This window comes from Bemisia tabaci, chromosome 6 (assembly GCF_918797505.1).
Source record: "Bemisia tabaci chromosome 6, PGI_BMITA_v3".
NCBI classification, from domain to species: domain Eukaryota; kingdom Metazoa; phylum Arthropoda; class Insecta; order Hemiptera; family Aleyrodidae; genus Bemisia; species Bemisia tabaci.
In genome coordinates, this window is record NC_092798.1 from 50,425,814 (window position 1) to 50,448,635 (window position 22,822).

The 22,822-nt window shown below is 39.7% G+C and overlaps 1 protein-coding gene across 8 annotated transcripts in view; it reads left to right on the forward strand.

Annotated features, from left to right (window-relative positions):
• LOC109034746 (uncharacterized) overlaps positions 1–22,822 on the forward strand; it is a 68,607-nt gene that overhangs the window by 12,453 nt on the left and 33,332 nt on the right. For 4 of the 8 annotated variants that reach the window (XR_011900095.1, XR_011900096.1, XR_011900094.1 and 1 more), the window contains exons 2-4: positions 9,064–9,235; positions 15,493–15,599; positions 21,958–22,072. Coding sequence is in view for 3 of the 8 variants with exons in the window: in XM_019048045.2 (XP_018903590.1) it covers positions 9,064–9,235; positions 15,493–15,599 (279 nt within the window). In the remaining 5 variants the exon portion in view is untranslated. The remainder of the gene's footprint in view (positions 1–9,063; positions 9,236–15,492; positions 15,600–21,957; positions 22,073–22,822) is intronic. The other 4 variants (XR_002009166.2, XM_019048045.2, XM_019048046.2 and 1 more) reach the window with 1 other exon arrangement.

Sequence of the window (22,822 nt, forward strand, 5' to 3'; positions counted from 1 at the left end):
GAATACTTGTAAGACCCTCGTACACGGTCAAATTGCGAACAAACAGAAAAGTCCCCGATGACCCGAAATCACATCACTGGCCAGTGAAGTGTGATAGATGACATCTGAATTTGTTCGTATTGTAATCGTGTGACGATAAAACCAAGAGTTCCTCATGAATTTCAAGACGGACAATTGGACGTATTTATGCCAAACTGAACTATGTGCATTATAACGTGAGCCCTGCTATGCATACATTCTCATGGGTCTCAAGGCTCATGTAGAGGTTCACTTGGACTTGGAGCAACCATGACAACTCCCAGGAGATCGAATTGCATACTCAACGAGATGAAGGGGCTTAGAATGGTTGCGATGAGATGAAGTTGAATTAAGGGCGCCTTACGGCTTGTCCCTTTGACCTTGGTCGGAAATCCTCTATTATCTCTATGCATTATTTGCGGCTAGGCACAGGCTCGGACTGGCCAGAGCCGCTAGGCCGCGATCGCGGCCGGGGCCCCCGAGGACGATATAATATTCGACCTAAAACGTAATTTTTAGAGCACTTAAGTTTTATTTTAGGTACGTCAAAAAATTTCACTGAAATAACACGTAACAGTGGAGACGCCCGACTCGAGGGCCCCAGTCGTCGAAAACTAATTAACTCTTAGATTACAGACTCTTAATATGAATAAAAACAATTCTGGGGCCCTCTTTCCCGGGGCCCCGGAGGAAGAGGGCCCCACAATTTTTTTTTTTAATTCTCTTTCTTTGCCGTTGTCCTCGGGGCCCCGAGGCTGAGGGCCCCAGAATTGTTTTTATTAATTTTAAAACACTGTAATCTAAGGGTTAATTAGTTTTCGACGACTGGGGCCCCCGAGTTGGGCGTCTCCACTGTTACGAGTTAATTAAGTGAAATTTTTTGATGTAAATTAAAACTTACGTGCTCTGAAAATTACGTTTTAGGTCGAATATTGTATCAATCCAAACCTCTAATAGTTGACAATTTTACAAGCGTCCGGGAGGATAAAATTGCATTCTCGAGATATAAAGGATCCAAAAATTTTCCGGGGGGCGGTCTTAGGGTGCGTCAAAAAAAATGAAAGTCTGAAATGTTCCGCTCCCCAGGCGGCAATCGATGACGTTTAGTAAAAAAAACATGTTTTCCAAAATTTGGGCCAATTTCAATCATTTTAAATGGTGCCAAAGGTCAATTTTGTGATGAAATTATGATATTTTGGTTTAGACCTCGATTTCGTACAAAAAACTCGATTTTACGCTGAAATCGTGCGTTTACGAGAAAAATGTCAAAGAACTCGACTTGTAGAGAATGAAATTTTACACTAGGAGGACGTCTTTGTAACCGATAAAAATCAAATTGAACTAGAAAAACTCAACTCGGTATTTATTTTTTTGGTCCTCAGAATTTCCGAGGTCTTACTAAGTAGAGGTTTAAAAGACTCATTTTTCATGAAAATAAGTCGAAAGAGGGTATAAATGAACTGTAAGCAAGTGTTGAGGATGCAAATGTCATCAGAACTTCCTCAGTTACAAAAAAAGTTACAACTATTTTGCACAATCCTCCAAAAAGTGTACGACTCGAGAAGCAGGATCGTGCTATAATATTAGGGGGAAAGTGCGGTTTGACCAGGAAAAATTGCGTAACAAACTTTCCCTATGTAATCGTCATCAGTAGGTCCCCCTGAACAACTTCCTAAAAGTTAAAAATGGCCCGACCCCGGAATATCCCTCAAAAAAGTTAAAATTGAAAATGGCGGCCGTAATAAGAGGGTCTGGGAAATCGGTATTTTAAAATGCTCATTCTGTCTCATCATGTGAGGTATCATTTCCTATGTAATTTTGGTCGTAGATTTCATAAATAAATTCCGCAAGGCCCTCCGGCCAAAGGGGGCGCTCCAAATCAAAGATGGCGGCCAAATGTGAAAGGCAGGAGGTTGCATTTTTTTAAATATTCACCGAAGGAACAAGGAAAGTGAAGTGTCTTTATTTTCATGTATTTATGGCCAAGAAACTTAAATTTGATGTTATAAATGTATTTAATAAAGGAAATCAAAGAAACTTACGACTACCGAGAGAAACGTAAGCTCAGAAGGGGCCTTGCGGAATTCATTTATGAAATCTACGACCAAAATTACATAGGAAATGATACCTCACATGATGAGACAGAATGAGCATTTTAAAATACCGATTTCCCGGACCCTCTTATTACGGCCGCCATTTTCAATTTTAACTTTTTTGAGGGATATTCCGGGGTCGGGCCATTTTTAACTTTTAGGAAGTTGTTCAGGGGACCTACTGATGACGATTACATAGGGAAAGTTTGTTACGCAATTTTTCCCGGTCAAACCGCACTTTCCCCCTAATATTATAGCACGATCCTGCTTCTCGAGTCGTACACTTTTTGGAGGATTGTGCAAAATAGTTGTAACTTTTTTTGTAACTGAGGAAGTTCTGATGACATTTGCATCCTCAACACTTGCTTACAGTTCATTTATACCCTCTTTCGACTTATTTTCGTGAAAAATGAGTCTTTTAAACCTCTACTTAGTAAGACCTCGGAAATTCTGAGGACCAAAAAAATAAATACCGAGTTGAGTTTTTCTAGTTCAATTTGATTTTTATCGGTTACAAAGACGTCCTCCTAGTGTAAAATTTCATCCTCTACAAGTCGAGTTCCTTGACATTTTTCTCGTAAACGCACGAATTCAGCGTAAAATCGAGTTTTTTGTACGAAATCGAGGTCTAAACCAAAATATCATAATTTCATCACAAAATTGACCTTTGGCACCATTTAAAATGATTGAAATTGGCCCAAATTTTAGCAAACATGTTTTTTTACCAAACGTCATCGATTGCCGCCTGGGGAGCGGAACATTTCAGACTTTCATTTTTTTTGACGCACCCTAGGGCGGTCTCCCCCCGCTCCCCTGGGGGCCGTCACAATACGACGCCGCGGCCTAACTTTTTTCACGCCAGTCCGAGCCTGTTCAAGGACGCTTCAAAAGCACTGAGAAAGTGCGGAACTTCCGCAAGAAAGTGCGGAATTTTGTTCATGTTTGTCACAATTTGAGCGAAAAATTCAAATTTTGAAATTTTTCGAATTTCGTCAGGCGGAGGTACTGAAAAAGTACTGAATTTGTCCGCTGAGGAGGTTCTGAATTTCTTTGGAGTGTACCAAAAAAACACGGTAAAAGTACTGATTTTTGGCCAGCCTGTTTTAGTAGACACCCTGGTTCCCCAGTCAGCGAATACCGAGAAAACCGGAAAATTTCAGGGATTTTAAAAAGTCAGGGCAAACCTGGAACTGTCAGGGAAAATTTTTGAGTCACCCTTTTTTCTTTCTGGAATGGGTTTGACGTTTCGTACAACTTATTTCGCCTATTATTTTATTATTATGAAATTTTGTACCTATTTTTGCAAATTTTGCAAATACACCTCTGTTGTGAAATAGTTGCTTCAGGCGCCGCCGCACGGCGGGCGGGCGGCCAGCGCGAGAGGCTCATTGGCGCCTTCAAACCTAAGTGGATACTTCAAGCATTGTGCAATGCGTGAAGTATCCACTTAGGTTTGTAGGCGCCAGTGAGCCTCTCGCGCTGGCAGCACGCCGCTCCGCTCTGTTCGGCTTTAATATTTATACTCGCATAGTCAGCGTTTTTTTAACTCATGATTTTGAAATTTTAGCACACTCTGCATTGATTATTCTCATTTAAATTGATGGGAAAAAATATGTATCAATTTATCAAAGGAGAATAATAATATAATGTGTGTTTTTTAAATATTGGTGGTTCCGTGTCAAATATCACGTCAATTTCCGTGATTTCCAAAGCACTTTAATTTTTTCTTTTACATTTTGTGCTTTTATTGTGCTGCAGCGACTTGTACGCGCAACGAAATGCTCAAAATTTGCCGCATTTTACTCTAAAAGATCGATGTACAAATGGGTTAAAACTAAAGATTGCGTGCTTCTCGGTTTTTTTCCCTCTTTTATTCATTTTTGCAGTCTCTGTGGGCACAAATGCAGCTCATTGAGATCAATGTCGCTCGAAAAAGGTTTTATAAATATTTGTCACGTTTAAAAATATACATGTTTTCATAATGAAGTGATAATTTTGTAAAGAAAAAATAAAATAAATAAATAAAGTACCTATACGTATATAAGGTCTATTGTACATTCAATATTTTAAGGATAGAAATTAAACCAAATATTCACCAATGACAATTTAAAAAGACGATTCAAAAGGAGAAAGTAATAACATTTCATTTAGAAAATGAGCAACCATAACAACACCTCCTTCTCTCTCAATTTCTCATTTCCATATTGTCAATATAATTTTACATACCGACTAAAATATAACCCTTGGACCAAGTCACTGTTGCTTATTTTACGTGTGGGCGTAAACTACTGGAGAAAAAAGTCGCGCGGACAAAAAATCGTTGACAAAATGTCCAGAAACCTGAAATAGAGCAAGGGAAAGGACGTATGTTCATTACGGCGCAGAGATACAACTATTCGTGCCTGATGGATGTCCGTGTTGCATCCGCAGAATTGAAGGCGAGATGGCGCGAGGCATGAACTCCCGCTTTATGCTGCCAGTGAGCCAATGAGGTGTCGCTCAGATTCGGGTGAAAAGTTAAAAAAAAAACCGAGGCCCGACCACCGTGTTGACACTCGTTTTCCCCCTTTTTTTCAATTTGACGTCTGAAATTTTTTTTTTAGGATATATTAGTAGACCTATATCTAAAGCTCGATCGTTTATACCGACTGTATTAACCCACGGGGCACTCGTTTTTAGCAAGCCTCGGGTCAACATGACCCGGCTTGGGCGTCTGATGGTTAAATTAAGTCCCTTTCTTTCCGCTGCCCGCGTCTATCGATCAGAACCATTCGGTCCTTGAGAACGAACTGCTTTCGCGTGGATGTAAGCGTATCTCATCAGGTCAACCGCATAATGCATAAGAAACTGCATAACTGAATTTAACACTGTCGAACGGAAGATAAGCGTTTTTGAATAATTCATTCCCTTCATCAAAGTATCAATCAGTGTGAAATGAACGAGTTCATCGTACTATCTGCAGGGTTGCCACAGTCAGGGAATACCGAGTAATGTCAGGGAATTTTAAAAAGTTAAGAAAAATGACGAAAATGTCGGGGAAAAATCGTCAAGTCACCTTCATTTCCTTTCTAAAATGGGTTTGACGTTTCGAACAACCAATTTTGCCTGAAAACTAAATTTCAAAACACGTCTTTTTAAGCATCTAGCATATCCTCAACTCTGCCTTGCTAAGGAAGAACGCCGTATTAACCTTCAGGCATTGCCAAATTTCCTCCGACAAATCACGCGTTTTCAGGCAAATTTGTGAATATTTTATTCTCAAATTTTTAGGAGGATTTTGTTTGTAATTTTATCTAAAAAGTCTGAAAATTTCATAGGGATATATGCATAATTTTCTTCCAAAATACATGTTTTATTTGGGGAAATTTGGCAACTCTCGAATGTTCATACGGCGTTCTTCCTTAGCACGGCGGAACTGTCCATCAATTCTACCAAAATGTGGCAGAGAAATCAGAGAAATGGCAGAGAATTTCACTTCATAAATTTTATGGCAACCCTGCTTCCGGCAAAACCGCTCAGAAGTTGGAATGAAGCAATCCCACATTTTGACTACGAATTGCGGCGCGACTGTTCACGAAATCGCTCACATTTATTAATATCCAGTTTTATTATCTCGAAAAGTCTTCGCCGTAACCCGTGTTTAATGTTGTCGTGTTATGCGGGGAATATCGTTTTTTCACTCCTCGGAGGGTAATAAAATATCAGATTCGCAAAATTTGGCTGGAAGGCCCGGGTCATGTCAGAGCCTCGGCGGGGTATTAGCTAATCGCTCCTTATTCGGAGTATTCCAGTGGAGAACGAAAGTGGTATTCCACTTGAGAGTTCGGAATTCGAAGAGAGTGAATTATTTCCGCCTATCAATTTTTTTTAAAGCAAGCGATGATGTCATCGTAATTAAATCAGAGAAGAAAAGAACTCTTTCTCCGTGTTACGGCGCACAGTAGATCGAGTCAATTCGAGAGGTCGCACATGAAATTGTTTACTAAAAGTGCAAATTTTGATGTGTATTTCGTCACATTTTAAATACAAGAGGGTGGTTCTAGTCGAAAATTTAACGAGGAAACCAATGAAACCACTTTTAGAGCTTCAAAGTTTTGTATGAACGGAGTTATAAGCGTTTAAAGTATCCAAATTCGTCCGACCTCTTTCATTGATTCGATTCATTTTGCGGCGGTCGGGAGAGAAAACCATCACCATCAAAGACAATATTTTAAAGACCTCGCCCCGTTATCTTCGCCATTGTGTATAAAAGCTACTTTGGACAGAAATTGTAGTTCCAATTTGCAAAACGTAGTCCAAAGTGTTGACTCCGATCGACACCCATGGTAACAGAGAATTAAGCGCCTTCTCTCTTCTCACCCGAGTTGCGTTGAGGGAAAGAAAAGGAAGAGGAAGAGAAGAAAATGATGAAAAAGAAGGAGAGGGAGGGAGAGAAGGATATTCGAATTAATGGATGATATCGAGGAAGAAAGATTTTAGTAGTTAATTTTGATAGTTCAATTGGACCGCGTTAAGCAGAAAGGAACCAAGCCAAATCAGCTATTGCCAAATTTAACTGGGCAATTTATTTTTTTCCATGAAAACGGTTGTGCGGATTCTTGTTCAAATTTCAGTAAATTGTCTGCATAGTACGAAGCAAATTCCCTGAAATTTTCGAAGGAATCCGCACAAACCCTCTTTCGTCAAAAATTAAATTGCCTCGTTGTATTTGGCAATAGCTGATGTGGCTTGGTTCCTTTCTGTTAAACTCGGTCCAATTAGTCGTGAGCGGGCATCATTTGCAACGTCCCAGACTTATGCTGCCGTGCTGGGGAAAAATGCCGTATGAACATTCGAGAGTTGCCAAATTTCCTCTCTTAATCGTTTATTTTTATGGAAAAAATATGAATTTTTCTCCTTGATACTTTCCGGAACTGTAGGGGAAATTGCGAACGAAATTATAAGAAAAATCGAAAGAGAAATATTGATAAATTTAACAGGAGATTCGTGTTGTATCGAAGGAAATTTGGCATCGCCTGAAGGTTCATACGGCGTCTTTGCTTAGCACGGCAGTATGTACCTACGCCTTTTTTTATTTTAGCCAAAACCATGTCAAGGAAAAGCAATTTTCCACCTTATTTCGTTTGCCGATATCAATAACCGCGAACAACCCGCGAAGAACCAATCAGCTAAAATTATTGACAAATCGCTCGCTGTATCGTGGAAATGTGTCGCCTCGAACAAAATCTTTCAGTTTGTAAACAAATTGTGTTTGGACAAGCGAGTGGATTAAAGATAGTCTTGGCGACTTGGCGGGACAAAACATGCTGAAAGCGCGAAGTCGCGAAGTGTGTCACGATTGCCGAGGCTGCCATTTTGCGTTCAGTTATTTTCGGTCCTTTCCCAATCTGCCGTGCTAAGGAAGAACGCCGTATGAGCCTTCAGGCGTTGCCAAATTTCCTTCCGTAAAACACGAATTTTCTGGTAAACTTATGAATATTTTCCTTCCAATTTTTCAGATGATTTTTTTGGCAATTTCACCAAAAATTCCTGAAAATTTCAAGGAAAAATATTCATAACTTTCCTTCAAAGTAACGAGCTGAAGAATACGTGGTACCGACGAGCACAAAAAAACCAACCAGACGCAACAACTCCTCAACCAGAAACGATTAATCCACATTAAAAGACTTGAACAAGCATGTTTCCATGTAGCAATAATGAGATCGCGGGGTTACAGCGACGCAAGAGAGTATCCTAATTTCCAAGTGAGCCCTGTGCTCCGTAGAAGTGTATGCTTTCCGGGGCCCATAGGGAAACAGAGATACGTCTTTGTGTCAGAGGAGCTCTCGACGCCCTCTCAGTGTAAATTGATCACTTTTGTTGAATGACTTCCATTTTTTTCTGTGTATCGAGGTGACGTTGATGAGGCACTCAAGGGTTGCCCAACATTCCCGTCTGTCAAATCGTATTTCCCGGAAAACGACTGTTCTGAACTTCTTTAGTTGATATATCCTTTTTCCCCACCGGGATTTCGTCCATGCCATGAGAGATGCTCAAGGCTACATGAATTACGCACGATTTTGGTATCTTTCGCATGACGCAGAACCGTAATAAACTGTTCCTCATATCAGTCGTCAGTGATAAAGACTATTCCAGAATTGGACTACATTTTGCAATTTGGAACTATTAATTCCGGCCCGATTTAAAAACGACGTATGTGCCATCAGTTTCCCTATGCACACAAGTGTTTTTCCTGAAGAGCCAGAATTGATAGTTCCAAATTGCAAAATGCAGTCTTGTCATGCTGTGCGTCAGTTTCAAAGAAAAACTTCACCGTAAGAACATTTCAAATTAAGCAGAGTATCCACGAGGGGGGTGGGGGGGGCGTCAACATTTTCTGAAATTCTACGCAGTTCACCGCGTTTCGGAGGCTGCTCCTCCTAGACTCCCACTGTCAGCCAGAATCTCAAAATTCCTTCAAATTTTGCCAAAAATTCCCGTGTTGTCGAAATTTCCATTGAAAACTCTTAAATTTTCAAAAAAATGATAATTTCACCCACTCTCTTTTTTCATCCCCCAAAAGAAAATGTATCCTTGTATCGAAAAATTCGCCATTTTTTATACTAAATAAAATGTTGCCGTCGAAAGCCTGGCGCCAGGTTTTTCTTAAAATATTACGTTTGCAAAAGTGATATTTTCGGCGAGGGCGAGGGAGCGATTGCCCCCTCCTTTCCCCTCCCCGCCAAAACATGTGTTACGCTTTTTTATTTTACTCGTCATATTCCATAGTTTTTTCTCCACGTATTTTGTGACTTGCTGAACTATTGTTTCCCCTCCTTCTTTCCCCATTGCCCGCAAGAAATTGCGCTCCCTCGAAAATGGAGTGAGTTTGGCGTCTTTGACTTCAAATCATGATATTATATTCTCGTAATCTCGCAGTTGTTTTATTAAATTCTCTGTCCTCACTTTTCAGGGATGGAGTGTCCCGAATTCTTCAAGGCGGACGACCTCGCGGACAAAGTGTCAGACATCATCAACCACCAATGCCCGGTCCCCATTTTCGGGGACGACGCCAAAGCCTTCTGCTGCTACGGCACCAACGGAAGGCCCTACTGTTGTGACTTCCCCCACTTCGCCCTTTTCGTGTAAGTACACCTCTCCCACCATTTACATCAAGTGGATTGCATTTTGCAGAAAGGAACCACTAGCATTGCAATGTTGCTAAGATTGTGCAACTTCTTTTGTCTTGGAGGAAAAACCCGATTATCCATTAATAGTTTCTATTTTACTCGCTAAAAACTGTAAATTTAAGACAACAATTACCATCTAAATTTCATAGTTTTTCACGATTTCCGAAATTTTATTGCGAAAGATGGCGTTGCACAATCTTAGCATCATTGCAATGCTAGTGGTTCCTTTTTGCAAAATGCAATCCAAGTAGTCTACAAGTCCGGAATTTCCGGAAATACTACTGATTTTTTAAGGGCGGTCCGGAAGTATCGAAAAAGTGCGGAAATTCCGCCAGAAGGTCCGGATTTTTTTTTCATTTTTTGTCATTTTGATCGCAATTTGAGCGAGGAATGCAATTGTTTGAAAATTTTCGAATTTCGTTAATTGGTGGTACCGAAAAAGTACAGAATTTTTCCGTTGAAGAGGTACTGAATTTCTTGGGTATGTGCTGAAAAATTACTGTAAAAGCACCGATTTTTGGGCAGCCTGTTTTAGTAGAACCCTGAACATATGAGAATGGTCCAGTTGCGCTGGTTACATAATCGTATTTTGATGCTTTATTCTTGTCGATTTGCTAAAAATAATAAGTTCCCTCCAAAAAGCAACTTACTACGTTCAAGATTAACCCAGATATCGCGCTTTGACGGTTTATGACGTCATCCACCGCGGTAGCGACATCCTTGGTTTCTTCCACCTTGCTTTCATCCAAGTTTCACGTTGAGTAACCTGTGAAAATGTGCGTCTCCCTGACAAAGGAAAGCAATGTGAAAGAAACCAAGGGTGTCATTACCGCGGTTGATGACGTCATCACACGAATTTTAAAGACGTCGGAAAAAAATTACTGTAAACGCGCTACTTTTTTGCCAGCCAGTTTCAGTAGGAACCCTGTACGATCACATAAGTGGAATCTTATACTTTGGCGCGCGTATACATCCACACTTTTCCTTCACGTGGGTTTGAACCGCTGAAATTCAGTCCTTGCGTGTTACCTGTACACCAGTGGCGAGTGGCGTGGCATAAATGGTCGATTATCGATATTTCCCCATTTGAAGCTATGGTAAAGAGTCGATCAATAAGGCGTTCGTTGTGAACACCCTGTCAATCGATCCTTTTCTATGGGTTTAAATGACAGATCAATCGATATATCACAAAGCACGCCGCGCCACTGCTATACGCACGAAGAGTCAGGCGCCCACAGTGAGTTCTAGTATGAGCTTGATTGCCTTGGAACCGTGAATTGCAGGCGGTGAAATGGTTCATCATTTGCAATAATTCATGAATGCAGGAGGCGAGAAAAGCCTCAGCAGTGTTAGCAAATCTAGCAGGTCATTTGCTGCACACACGCTAGTATACGCCGGTGATTTATTCGGTGAAGCCAGTAGCTAGGCGTGAATGATCGATTACCGATACTTCTCCGTTTGAAGCTTTGGTAATGAAGCGATTTTTCAGGTGTTCGTTGCGAACACCCTGTTTATCGATCCTTTTCCATTGGTTTGAATGGCAGCGGGCCGATTATTGAAATTGATAGACAAAGCTATAGACAAAGAAGACATTAGAAGTCTAAAGCGATCCTATCGGTTGAAATGGGTTGTTCTTATAGACTAAGAGAGAAAATGATGGACTAACCATCGAGTCTCTCGTGGGTTGCCGTTAGTTAGTCTATTACCTACGTCCTTTGTCCATTGCAACCAACCGCTTCCACCAATAGGATCCCTTCATATCCTTTTTTCCCTCTTTGTCTATTGCTTTGTCTATCAATTTCAATAATCAGCCCGCAGATCAATCGATTCATCGCGAAGCACGCCACGCCACTGAGTGAAAAAAACCTTTGTTATCATTTCACGAGAGAACAAAGCATCAGATAAAAATAATTACATCGTAGGTTGAGAAGCAGGATGTAATAAACATGTTTCGTAGAAAGCTCTTTTATTTGATACGGAGAAAAGGACCTTCACCCACTGTGGCAAAATTGCCTGGAAGAGCAAATTGGGTTGGGTTAAGTCGAAAAATCGATTGTTGAAGTGTCTGCGATACATTCTCTGATGGCATCTCAAGGGAAAAGTCGCGACTGCGACTTATCAAACTTATTCAACTTATCTTACTCTACTTATTCTGTAATATGTAGTCATTAGAGGAACACAAAACGCTTAATGGGAGGGGAGGGGGAATTTGACCGCGAAGCGGTCAGTAAAAGTTATCCAGTACGTTATATACCTCTAAGTTCAAAGTTAAGTAAATATTTTTGGTATCTCTATTCTTTTGTTAAAAGACAAATCGTCTATACAACTTTTAATCACAAGTTGTATAAAGTTGATCTGAATCATCCCAGATCAGAAGGGTTTGAACGAATTCGGCGCAGGTTATATTGTATATTTAGTTTCCGTACATGGTAGCGAATATCTACTTAATATGCTGGCAAGATTGGCAAGAAGCCATGCTTGTACGTTGAATACTTAACAACTAGGTATATAATAGGAGGAAAAAAACACCAATCCAAAGACCGATTTCAATTTTTCTCTCAATGATATCTTACAGCTGGTAAAAATCATATCCATAGGTGTGAAAAAGATTTCTATAGAAGAATAAACACTATTTTTTATTTTTTTCTTCTCTCTATTTTTAAAGCATTACCTACTCGTTTTTTTAAATTATGATTTTGTGCTCCGAAAAATCTCCTTTTTTTTATTAATATTCTTTTAGCAGTAGTTATTTTAAGCCAGGAAGTAGATGTTGGGAACAAATTTTGTCCACTTATAATTTGAGATAAAGTAGGTAACTAATAAAGTAATCTGCACTGTGGAAAACAGTTTGAATTTTAAGAAAAAAATTCGGTTGATTATTGCGTCTAAAGTTTAGCGATAAGCAGAAAACTGAAAAGTCTAACATCTGTTGTCTAAAAGAAGGAACTCGATTCGTTTCTATTTCTGGTGAATGCTTATACCGTTAGACTCGCGACTCCCGCCCTTATTCTGCCGTGCTAAGATAAAACGCCGTATGAACATTCGAGAGTTGCCAAATTTCCTTCACTAAAATGTTTATTTTTGAGGAAATTCATGAATATTTTCCCCTGGAATTTTCAGGAACGTGGGGTGAAATTGCGAAGAAATTTATCTGAAAATTGAAAAGAAAAAAAATCATAAGTTTACCGGGAAAATCGTATGTTTTATCAAAGGAAATTAGGCAACGCCGGAAGGTTCATACGGCGTTTTTCCTTAGCACGACAGTAATGCACGTGATGCATCATTGCAAATGAGTCTACTCTACGTAATTTCCTGATGTTTCTCGTTAGTCTAGTGTCAGTGTCAGGATATTCCAGTTGCAACGTTCTGTGCAGTATAATGCACCATAAACGGATTTGTGGGTGCTTCCACACCACACGATGCTGAATCATCGAGTCAACATGACTTATTGTTAGGAACAGTTGAACTTAGCCGAAGTTGTCAAATGGATTGCATTTCTCAATTAGGAACTACTACCTCTGGCTCATATTATAGTAAACGTATGTAGCATTAGTCTCCCTTTGTAGATAAATCAGGGTGTCCACAAGTCCGGAATTTTCGGAAAGTACGGAAATTTACTAATTTTTCAAGGACGGTTCGGAAGCTTTGAAAAAGTGCGGGAATTTCGCAAGAAGGTCCGGAATTTTTACATTTTCTGTCATTTTTGTCGCAATTTGAGCTAGAAATTCGAATTTTTGAAAATTCTCGAATTTCTGTAATTGGAGGTACTGAAAAAGTACTGAATATTTAATGTTAAGGAGGTACTGAATTCCTTGGGAATGTACTGAAAAAGTACGATTTTTGGCCAGCCTGTTTTAGTTGACACCCGTAACTTAACGCTGGTGAGCTGGAAATTGTAGTTCCTAATTGCGAAATGTAACCCGAATGACTTTCCTCGCCGCCTAAAAACTGATATAAGTGAATACAAATTCGATTTTCTGCACCCCAGAGTCGAAAGTAACCTAACTCTATTTTTGCCTTTTATGGTGTAGTGGTTGTAGTGCTTGCTCCATGATCCGGAGGTCCTGGGTTCGATTCCCAGCCAGTTGGCCCGAGTTTAATGGTCTGAAACAATGGTTATCTGAGGCTGGCTTAATCAGGGACGGAGGGGGGGATTTAGGGACGGTAAAAGTGCAAGACTATCTCTCTTATGATATTTGAAGTGAAAAAAAAAGAAAGAAAGAAAAAGAAAGACGTAGCCATAAAAAAATCGAATAAAATCTGAAACTTTCGCACAGGAACCAGTGTGTGTGTGAAAGCTCATTCATACTCGCAATTATCATCGCCTGTCACCAAACCAAAAACCTCAAGATTTCTAACTCAAACAGTGCGCTACGCAATGTGTAGCCATGCGTGAAAATCGCCGCAGTGTTTTTTTCTGTTTCTTTTTTTTAATTGGCGCGTCAGTACGCTGCACCCATATCTCTCCAAGCCTAAAAAACAGGATCGCTTGATGAATTCTAAAACGTTCTCACGTGTGTTGTCATAGTTGAACGGGTCATTTGAAGAAGCGCGCAGCCCAAAATTTGTCAGAAATTGAGTTTTCGACGGATTACTATTCTTTGAAAGTTGGCGCAGCCTACAGTTGTTCAGCCACAGTCAGGGAAAACCGAGAAATGTCAGGGAAAATGACGAAATGTCAGGGAAAATTTGTTCAATCCTTCATTTGCTTTCTAGAATATAGGTTTGAGATTTCGAACAATAAATTTTGCTTGAAAACTATTTTCAATTATGCCCTCTTAACCATTCGTCACATCTTTATTTGTCAGGGAATTTCATCAAAATCATGTTGTCTAGTTTTTTAAAAACCGGGGAAAACCGGAATTCAACAGGGAATGAAAATTCACCGGGAAAATCAGGGGTAAATCAGGGAAGCTGTTCCAGAAACCGGGAATCTCTTCCCCATTCACTCAGGGATCATTTCATTTCCAAATTTGGCGGTCTAATCTGAAGTGCGCCAAAGAAATGACTGTAAGATTAATGAAAATCGGTATGCATATCTGAAACTCTGGAAAATTATATTCTTTTCCCAAAGAAAATTCCGGGAAAGTGGGAGAAAACTTCGGTTTCTCATCAGGGAATGAGCTCCTGAAAATCAGTTAAAATCAGAGAAAAATCAGGGAATGAGCTTTGTCAAGAAAACTAGACACCATGATCAAAATGTGCCTGGGAAATGTCAGGGAATTTCATTTTCTAAATTCTGTGGCAACCCTGATCTTACTCGACTGAATCTTATCAATTTCACCGAATTTGCTCTTTCGATGTCTTGTTTTTAACATTTAAATGTCCGCTTCAGCGGGAAAAGGGCGTAATTTCTTAACTACGGCACCTTTCTCAGTAACAGGTGCCTTCTCATGAAAAAGCCATGAGTATCCAAAGAGACGAACTAAGATTTTTAATATTTTCATGGAACACTCATGTGACTTGACTGTTGGAATACTGCGAAGGGCAGTACATGAGCGGATACTTGAAAAAGGGGCGTACATACCAAAATTTCCAAGAAATTTTATTTCTTACCCAATATCTCCGACCCTTTTCGTGTGACCATGATCTCACTACAGATGGTATGTAGAACACAGGTTGATTTTTTCGCACAGGAAATAAAGAACTTTCGGAGAAATCAAGTTTTCTAATGTCTTTTCGACGGTAGATTTTTGGTGGTCAGCCCCTTCATCCTTCTAACGGAATACATTTTGCAATCAAGAACTACAATTTTCAGCTCATTTTACAGGGTGTCTAGCATCAGGATTTTCTCGATTTTCCCGATTCTAACAGGATTTGAGGTCAATCAGGATTTAATCCCGATTTCATCAGGATTTGAGGAAAAATCGGTCGTAAAATCAGGATCTGAGAAAAGTCGGCCGTCCGAACGGATTTTTTTATCGAGCTATTTTTGTGAAGTTACAGTTTCTCCGCCAAAAATCATGCAGGATTTGTAAAAATGATGAAATCAGGATTTAGCCGTCAAAAATCAGGATTTCATCAGGACTTCCCGAAATGAAAAAAAACTAGACACCCTGTAGGAAAAAAGTATGTAAAATCTGATTCCATATGCAGATAAGTGCTTTTACAAGTGAGGCGGAAATTTTAGTTCCTAATTGCGAAATGAAGTCCAAATTACGTGTTCAATCCCTTCGTTTTTAATTAATGTCTCCTGTTTTCTTAATTCACAGGGCTATCCTTCTGATCGGTCTCCTGATCCTGTCATCGATCGTGAGCTGCATCTGCTGTCTCTGCTGTCCGTGTTGTTTTTGTTACAAACGAAGGCAAGGAGGTGGAAGTAAGTGTCTTTTTCTTTTCCTTTTCGCCTCGTTAGTTTTTTTTTTTTTTTTTAATTCGTTTAATTTTTGCAGTACCTGATGGAGTATCATCATTCTTGTTTCACTCGTGATTTTATATTATCCAGCCCCCTTCCCTTCTCCTCCCAAGCAAAGTAGTAGCTTTTTATTCCAGACTTCAAAAAAGTAGAGAGATTCTTTTCAAGGAATTAGCTTTGTCCAAAGTGTCCCAATCAGCTTTTCCCATTGGTTCCGGAGAGAACGGTCGGTGCCGATTTTTGCAAGCTGAGGCTGCCAATTGGACGTATTTCTATCAAACGAAACTATGTGCATTATGACGTGAGCCCTGTTATACGTGTATTCTTATGGGTCTCAGGGCTCATGTCTCAATGCTCATAATTCCGTTTGATAGAAATACGTCCATTAATTCTGCAGTCTGCATGTTAATCGGAATCTAAAACACACGTAAAGCAATCAAATTTATTGAAGCCTGCCCCGCCATCGATTATTTACAATACTTCAAATAGAGCGAAACTAGTTTTTACAGCTTGCAAAATTAATAACTGCAAGAATTTAATAAATAGTTTCTCTAAGAATTGCCTCTCTTGCTCACTGAGGAGAAATCATCTAGAAAATCATAGACCACATCGCCATCGGCGTCTTTGACCAGGTTGACCCCACAACTAGTGCGAATCACTCTGAAACAACAATAAAATTGCTGATAAACATGTGAGTTGTTTCTCGCAAAAACAACGTACGAGCATTGCAACGCTGTTCAGATCGTGCAACACTGTGCTTCATATGCATCTAAACAGGAATTTGGTATCATTAGAATTTTTACCTCGAAAATCTACCTTTATATCACCGAATTTTCCATAGAGAGTATCGGTATTTGGGCTATATGTTTCACTATCAAATGGACCGCATTTTGCAATTCGGAACTAAAATTTCTGCCTCAGTTTAGAAACAACGTATGTACTATAAGTATTTCTATGCGTATGAATGTTTTTAAAGATGAGTCGGACATTGTAAATCCTAATTGAAAAATTAAGTCCAAATACTAGAGTATCTGTATAGGGAGAGTAGCGACAGATCTGAAACTCCGACAGTCCATCAGGCCTTCACCGATGCCTCCGCAAATAAAGTTAGGGCCCAAAAGAGCAGCCAACCTATGAATTTCGAATGTCCAGAGCGATTTACAAATACAATTGTTACGAACCGTCGTTTAGAAAGCATGTATTTGGTTTACTTTTTGCATAAATTTACTTATTTTTGCGAAAGAACGCTCATTTATGTACATTCTTAGCCATCTTGGTTAGAATTGAAATCTGGAGGCTGGCAGTGAAATTTTATGTGTTAGAAGTTGCTCAGAAGGGTGGCTGCACTTTTGGGCCCTAAGCCCTTCATGAACCGATCTGTCGCTACTCTCCCTATACAGGTACTCTACCAAATACCAGTGCCGTGGCGTGCTATGCGATGTATCGATTAATCTGTCATTTTAACCTAACGAAAAGATCTATAAACAGGGTGTTCGCGACGAACAACTTAACAATCGATTCTTTACCATGGCTTCAAATGGGGGAATATCGATTCATCGATCATTCACGCCTCGTCACCAGTGGCGTGGCGTGCCTTGCGATATATCGACTGATCGGCCATTTAAACCTATGGAAAAGGATCGATAAACAGGGTGTTTGCAGCGAACACCTCAATAATCGATTCTTTACCATGGGTTTAAATGACATAACAATCGATATATCGCAATTCACGCCACGCCACTGCTCGCCACTGACGTTTGATGTTGCACGATACTATTGCGAAACTCTCACGTTGTTTCTGCAATGAATGTCTCATTTGCCTCGAAAGGAAATGGGGTGAGCAGGCAACCTCGACCAACGAAAAACGCGATAACGCCTGAGGAGGAACTGTTACTGATAAGATAACAGAATGGGAAAAGTTGTTTGGGCCGATGCGATGGATAGTTTGCGAACCTTACTATATAGTTCCAACTTTTAATTCCCGATCCGTGAGTCATTCTTCCCCCATTGACCCCTACTTCACTTTCTTCATCCCGCCCCCTTCCTTTGCACGAGTAGATTGCCTTTTAAAATGTGCGCTCTTTCCATCTATTGTGACCCATGTCCTCATGCCCATGCGATCACTCGTGCTGTAAGCTGCAACTTTACGATCTGGGCCCCAATGCGGATAGGCTGTGGGCTTTGCTTCGAGTGGAATACGATCGCCGTAGCTGGGGGAATCTAATCCCTTCATTCATCTAAGTGCGATACATTCCTTTCCCTCCCAGCAGGCTGATCATTGAAATTTATAGACAAAGCTATAGACCAAGAAAACAAAGGGATACTGGAGCGAGCCTAATGGTGGAAGCAGGTGGTTGCAATAGATTAACTATGGGCAACTTACAAGAGGCCCCATAGTGAATCCGTCTTTTTCCCTTTAGTCTATACCAACCACCCATTTCAACTAATACGATAGCTTTTTTATCCTTTTGTCTTCTTTGCGTATCGCTTTGTCTATCAATTTCAAGAGAGAGCCCTCAGAGACAATTCTTGGAGAATGGCAAACCGTTTTTCCTCACCTAAGTGGGAATTTTCAAAACTTAAAAAGCTCCATCAAACGTTGCTACGATTTGGCAACTATTCTGGTCATTTGACGGGAATCCAGCGGCCTGAAAAAAAAATTCATCATGAAAATACGACTAAAATTTAGAGGAAGTATATCCCCTGGTAAAAATTGGCGATAGGAGCTGTGTTTCAAAATACCATAGGAATTCTTATAGCCGGCTAAAGAAGGCTACAGAAAATCATATAGCTGGCTGTAGAAAGCGGAGAAAATCATACGGCCGGGCTATACGAAGCGATAAAAAATTATGAAAAGCCGGGCTTTACACTTTATCGCCTGGCTGTTGCTTTTTTGCACTCGATTATAAAAGGCTATAAGATATTGTGTAGAAATTCGTGTGCTTTGGAAATCATTAAGTTTGATACGGAACCACCCTAATATTTATAAAACACTTGTTATATTTTCCTTTAATACATATTTTTTTTTCATCAATTAAAACGAGAATAATCCGTACAGGATGTGCAAACATTTCAAAATCATGAGCGGAATAACGCTGACTTCGCCAGATTAAATATTAGAGCCGAACACAAAGCGGAGCGGCGACGCACTGGCGCCTACAAACCTAACAGGGATACCTCACGCATTGCGCAACGCGTGAAGTATCCCTGTTAGGTTTGTAGGCGCCAATGCGCGTTTCGCGTTGGCTGCCCGCCTGCCGCATCGCAGCGTGCCACGGCGCTTGAAGCAACTATTTCACACCAGAGGTATTGCACAGTATCATACGAAACTGAAGGCGCTCTAATATATTAGGAATGGCAGGCATCCATCGAAAGTACGGAGCTTTTCTCGCAGAATAAACCAAGATACTACGGCCCATAAAAAGAGAGCAGTTGTTCAAAAACTCACTAAGTCGTAGCATCCGTAATTAGTAACGTTTAGCATACACTTTATCGCCTGGCTGTGAGTTGCTTAATCGCCATCGGCTATAAAAGGCTATAAGAAATTGTGTTGCCGGCTATAGAAGGTAGTGGAAATCTTACAGCCGGCTGTAGGTCTATGGTATTTTGGAACACAGATTCTACTGCCAATTTTTACCAGGGTCCTATAACAAGTCTTAAAGTAAATGCATTTAGGTTCTTTTCCCATGAATAACTCCATGCATAATCGTTGCTATCCCTAACGGTGCTCAACAAATTGCCACTCGTAAGTGTGCATATATTTTGGAAGTAGTGTATATGGAGATACAACATTGAGTTTTGGGATGAATGAATCAATAAAAAGTTACATTTTACCCTTAAAATCCTTTTATTGCATTGAGCTGAATTTTTAACTTGTTCGAAGTCGGGTCGTTTTCGCACCGAGTAATTTAGTATAATCCACATTAAGATCGAATCTAGACGAAGGATCCTGCTTCGATAATATCGATTGGTCTATATCTATCTGAATGGATAAAACTCGGTATTGCCAACCTCCAAGACTTGCCAATTTTCCTTTACTTATCACCTTTCTCGGATGATTTGAGAGAGCAAGAACGCTATGAAAAAACTTCTAGGAGTTTTCATGCAAAACCGTCTATTAGATCATCGGAATTCGCGTCTAAAGAGGTTCAAAGTCATGGTTCGTGCCGACACTTGAAAATACGCAATTATTGTACTGGATTGCTTTTCCAACTTTTTTCTGTACTTGAAATACTTGACTTCTGAAGAATTGACGGAATGCTCTCGAGTATTCTTGAAATTTCTGTAGAAGATATACCAAATTTCTGGAAAATGCGTAGAAATCAACTAAGCCTGGGAAGCATTGGCGTGGTGTGTTTTGCGATATATCGATTGATCTGCCATGTAAATCTGTGGAAAAAGATCTTTAAAGAGGGTGTTCGCAGCGAACACTTTAAAAATCGATTATTTGCCATGCTTCGAATGGGGAACTATCGATAATCGATCATGAGAGTCAGCTTAATTTTCAGTTATCAAATCGGATGAAGAGCCTTGTCAGACTCTCAAGACGCTAAGCTTCCGAGACATACTTAAAATATGCAATCAAGCGTGGTTTTATAGGTACTCGCGATTATTCAAGTTTTCACCATAAAATGCAAAATTGGCACTTAGAATGCCGAACATAATCAAATATCCGTTTTTCAAGCCTTCACGAACCATGCAGAATGCCATTTTAAAATTTTTCAGTTCGCCAAAATCCAAAATTCCCCTAGTGAGCTCGCTTGCCGAACCTTGTATATCGACGGCTACGTCAAAAAAGCGTACCCCATTGCAATGTTTCAAAATCTCCGATTATACTTTTTTTCTTATTTTTGAAGAAAACCGTTTGAAACATCCTTGAAATGTTTCGTGAATATATTTGAATAAGAGGGAAAAGTTGAAGAAAGTTTCGGGAGAGAATGTTAGTTTTTGAATGATTACCTAGTTTCTTTCTTCTTTCTTCTTTCTTTTTTTTTTTACCAATAGAAGAGAAGAAAAACCATCGAGCAGAGACTTACAGCGCTGCAATAGAGATACGCATTTTCGACAAAAGCCATCGATAAGCTATGGGATATGTTGTGGGCATCCTTCGATACTTCCAAGTTCATTACAAAGTCACTCCTGCGACTTTCGATTTATTGATGTTCGATGGTTACAAATAAAATTGCAAAGGTAACCTCCTCGTAATGACATTAGGTTTTTCCCGTGTTTTACTACTGACGAGTTCTAAATTGAATTATTTGATTCATCAGCGACAAACTTGACACAGAATTTTAATCATGTGTTTTGTTAACATTTGAGGTACGGAACATCCATGTATCGTATATCGCAAGAATGACTCGTCATTAGCCACCAAATCAGTTTATCAGACAGTGAATTTCTTCATTTCTTCCCTGTCATGTTTTCTTTGCCTTTTACTTTTCATCCATACTACCTCTTCACTCCTTTTTACCCTGCTCGTCCGTAGTAAACTTTTAAACTGAGTAGGCTAATAGTAATTAGAAGATTTGTGTTTTTATTTCTTCCTTGTTCTATGAAACCTTGCCGGTCGTCTTTTATTCTTTGACTACCTTCATAGAGAGAGTTTGGAACTTCATCCCATTTAGATTTCGACCCTTACTTAAAAATGGCAGCGAATTTGTATGGGAAGGGGCTGTGGCCAATCTTTGACGGTTTATCACTTGTTCCCAACCTTGCCATAATAGAGGTTTCATTTGAGAAGATTTTTTCGAACTTCGTACATAAAATTGGCGCCAATTTAGGGTGTCAACAAGTCCGAAATTTCCGGAAAGTTCGGAAATAGTATTGATTTTTTAAGAGCGGTCCAGAAGTACTGAAAAAGTACAGAAATTTCGCAAGAAGGTCCGGAATTTTTTTCATTTCTTGTCATTTTGGTCAAATGAGCGATATGAGCGATATGAAGAAAGTGATATATGAGCGATATGAGCGAAATGAGTCAATATGAGCGTGTAATTCAAAGTGAAATTTTTCGAATTTCGTTAATTTTAGGTACCTACTGAAAAAGTACTGAATTTTTCTGGTAAGAAGGCACAGAATTTCTTGGGATTGTACTGAAAGAGCACTGTGAAAGTACTGATTTTTGGTCAGCCTGTTTTAGTAGACACCCTGCATTGGTATCCATACTCTTTCTATGAAGTTTCTCTAATTCCAACTTCCTTGTCTTTCCGTTTTCGTTTTCATTCATTGGTAGCAACATCTTAAACAGACCCTATCAATGCTCGACTTGAAACCCGCGTTTCGATTTCAACTCTTCTTAATTCCAAGCGTCTTGGATTTTTTCCAGTGTGTTAATGCTAGTCGCCGAACAGTCTAAGTGCCTAATGTACATAATATAAAGCCTCGAACACACTGTCAACCACGATACAATAGAAAAGGGAAAATAATCCTAGAAATTTACCGTAAGTTTCAATTTTTCTAATTTTGACCGTTCACGGAAAAAGGGACCTTGGAACACGAAAGCGCAAAATTGAGCCGATTTTTTCAGCCGAAACCCTCAAACCCTGCCAAAGTTAAAGAAAATCGTCGTAAAACGTGAAAGCAATTCCTAGTATTGTAGTTCGTATTTCAGAAAAGGAGATTCAAGCAAGAGCTTTTTTTAATTTATGTCCCTCATAGTCGTAGCACAAAATTTCCGGATCCTCATGCAACTTTAGTCTCCTCATCAGCAGCACAATATAAGTCGTCAGATTGTGTGTAAAAATCTGGATATCTTACACTGAATTAAATGGAGGACATAAGCTATTTTTCAGAACCATTCGGCAACAACAACTTAATTTGACGCAATTAGAGGGAGTTTTCCGTCTAAAATCGATCTCTTGCAATTATTGCCACCTCTATGTTGCTTGACTGTGCGCAAAATCTGAATATTTTCCGTTTTGATGTTAGGGAAAATTCATATAGCTGAATTTCCAGCACACCTCGGCAAGAATAATCGTATGTTTCTTTGCGATCAGAGCTAATTTTTCGGCTAAAATCGCTCGAGTGTAAATTTTGCCTCCGTAGACTGAAGTCCCTTTTCTCGTGGGCGGCTACATGCTGTTTTTTGCGCCACTGCTAAGTTTAAACTCGCACAATGCTTTGTGTGCATTTCAATAACCGTGTAAAAATTCTGTTAATGGTTAGAAATAAGGTTTTCAGATCTAAAACTT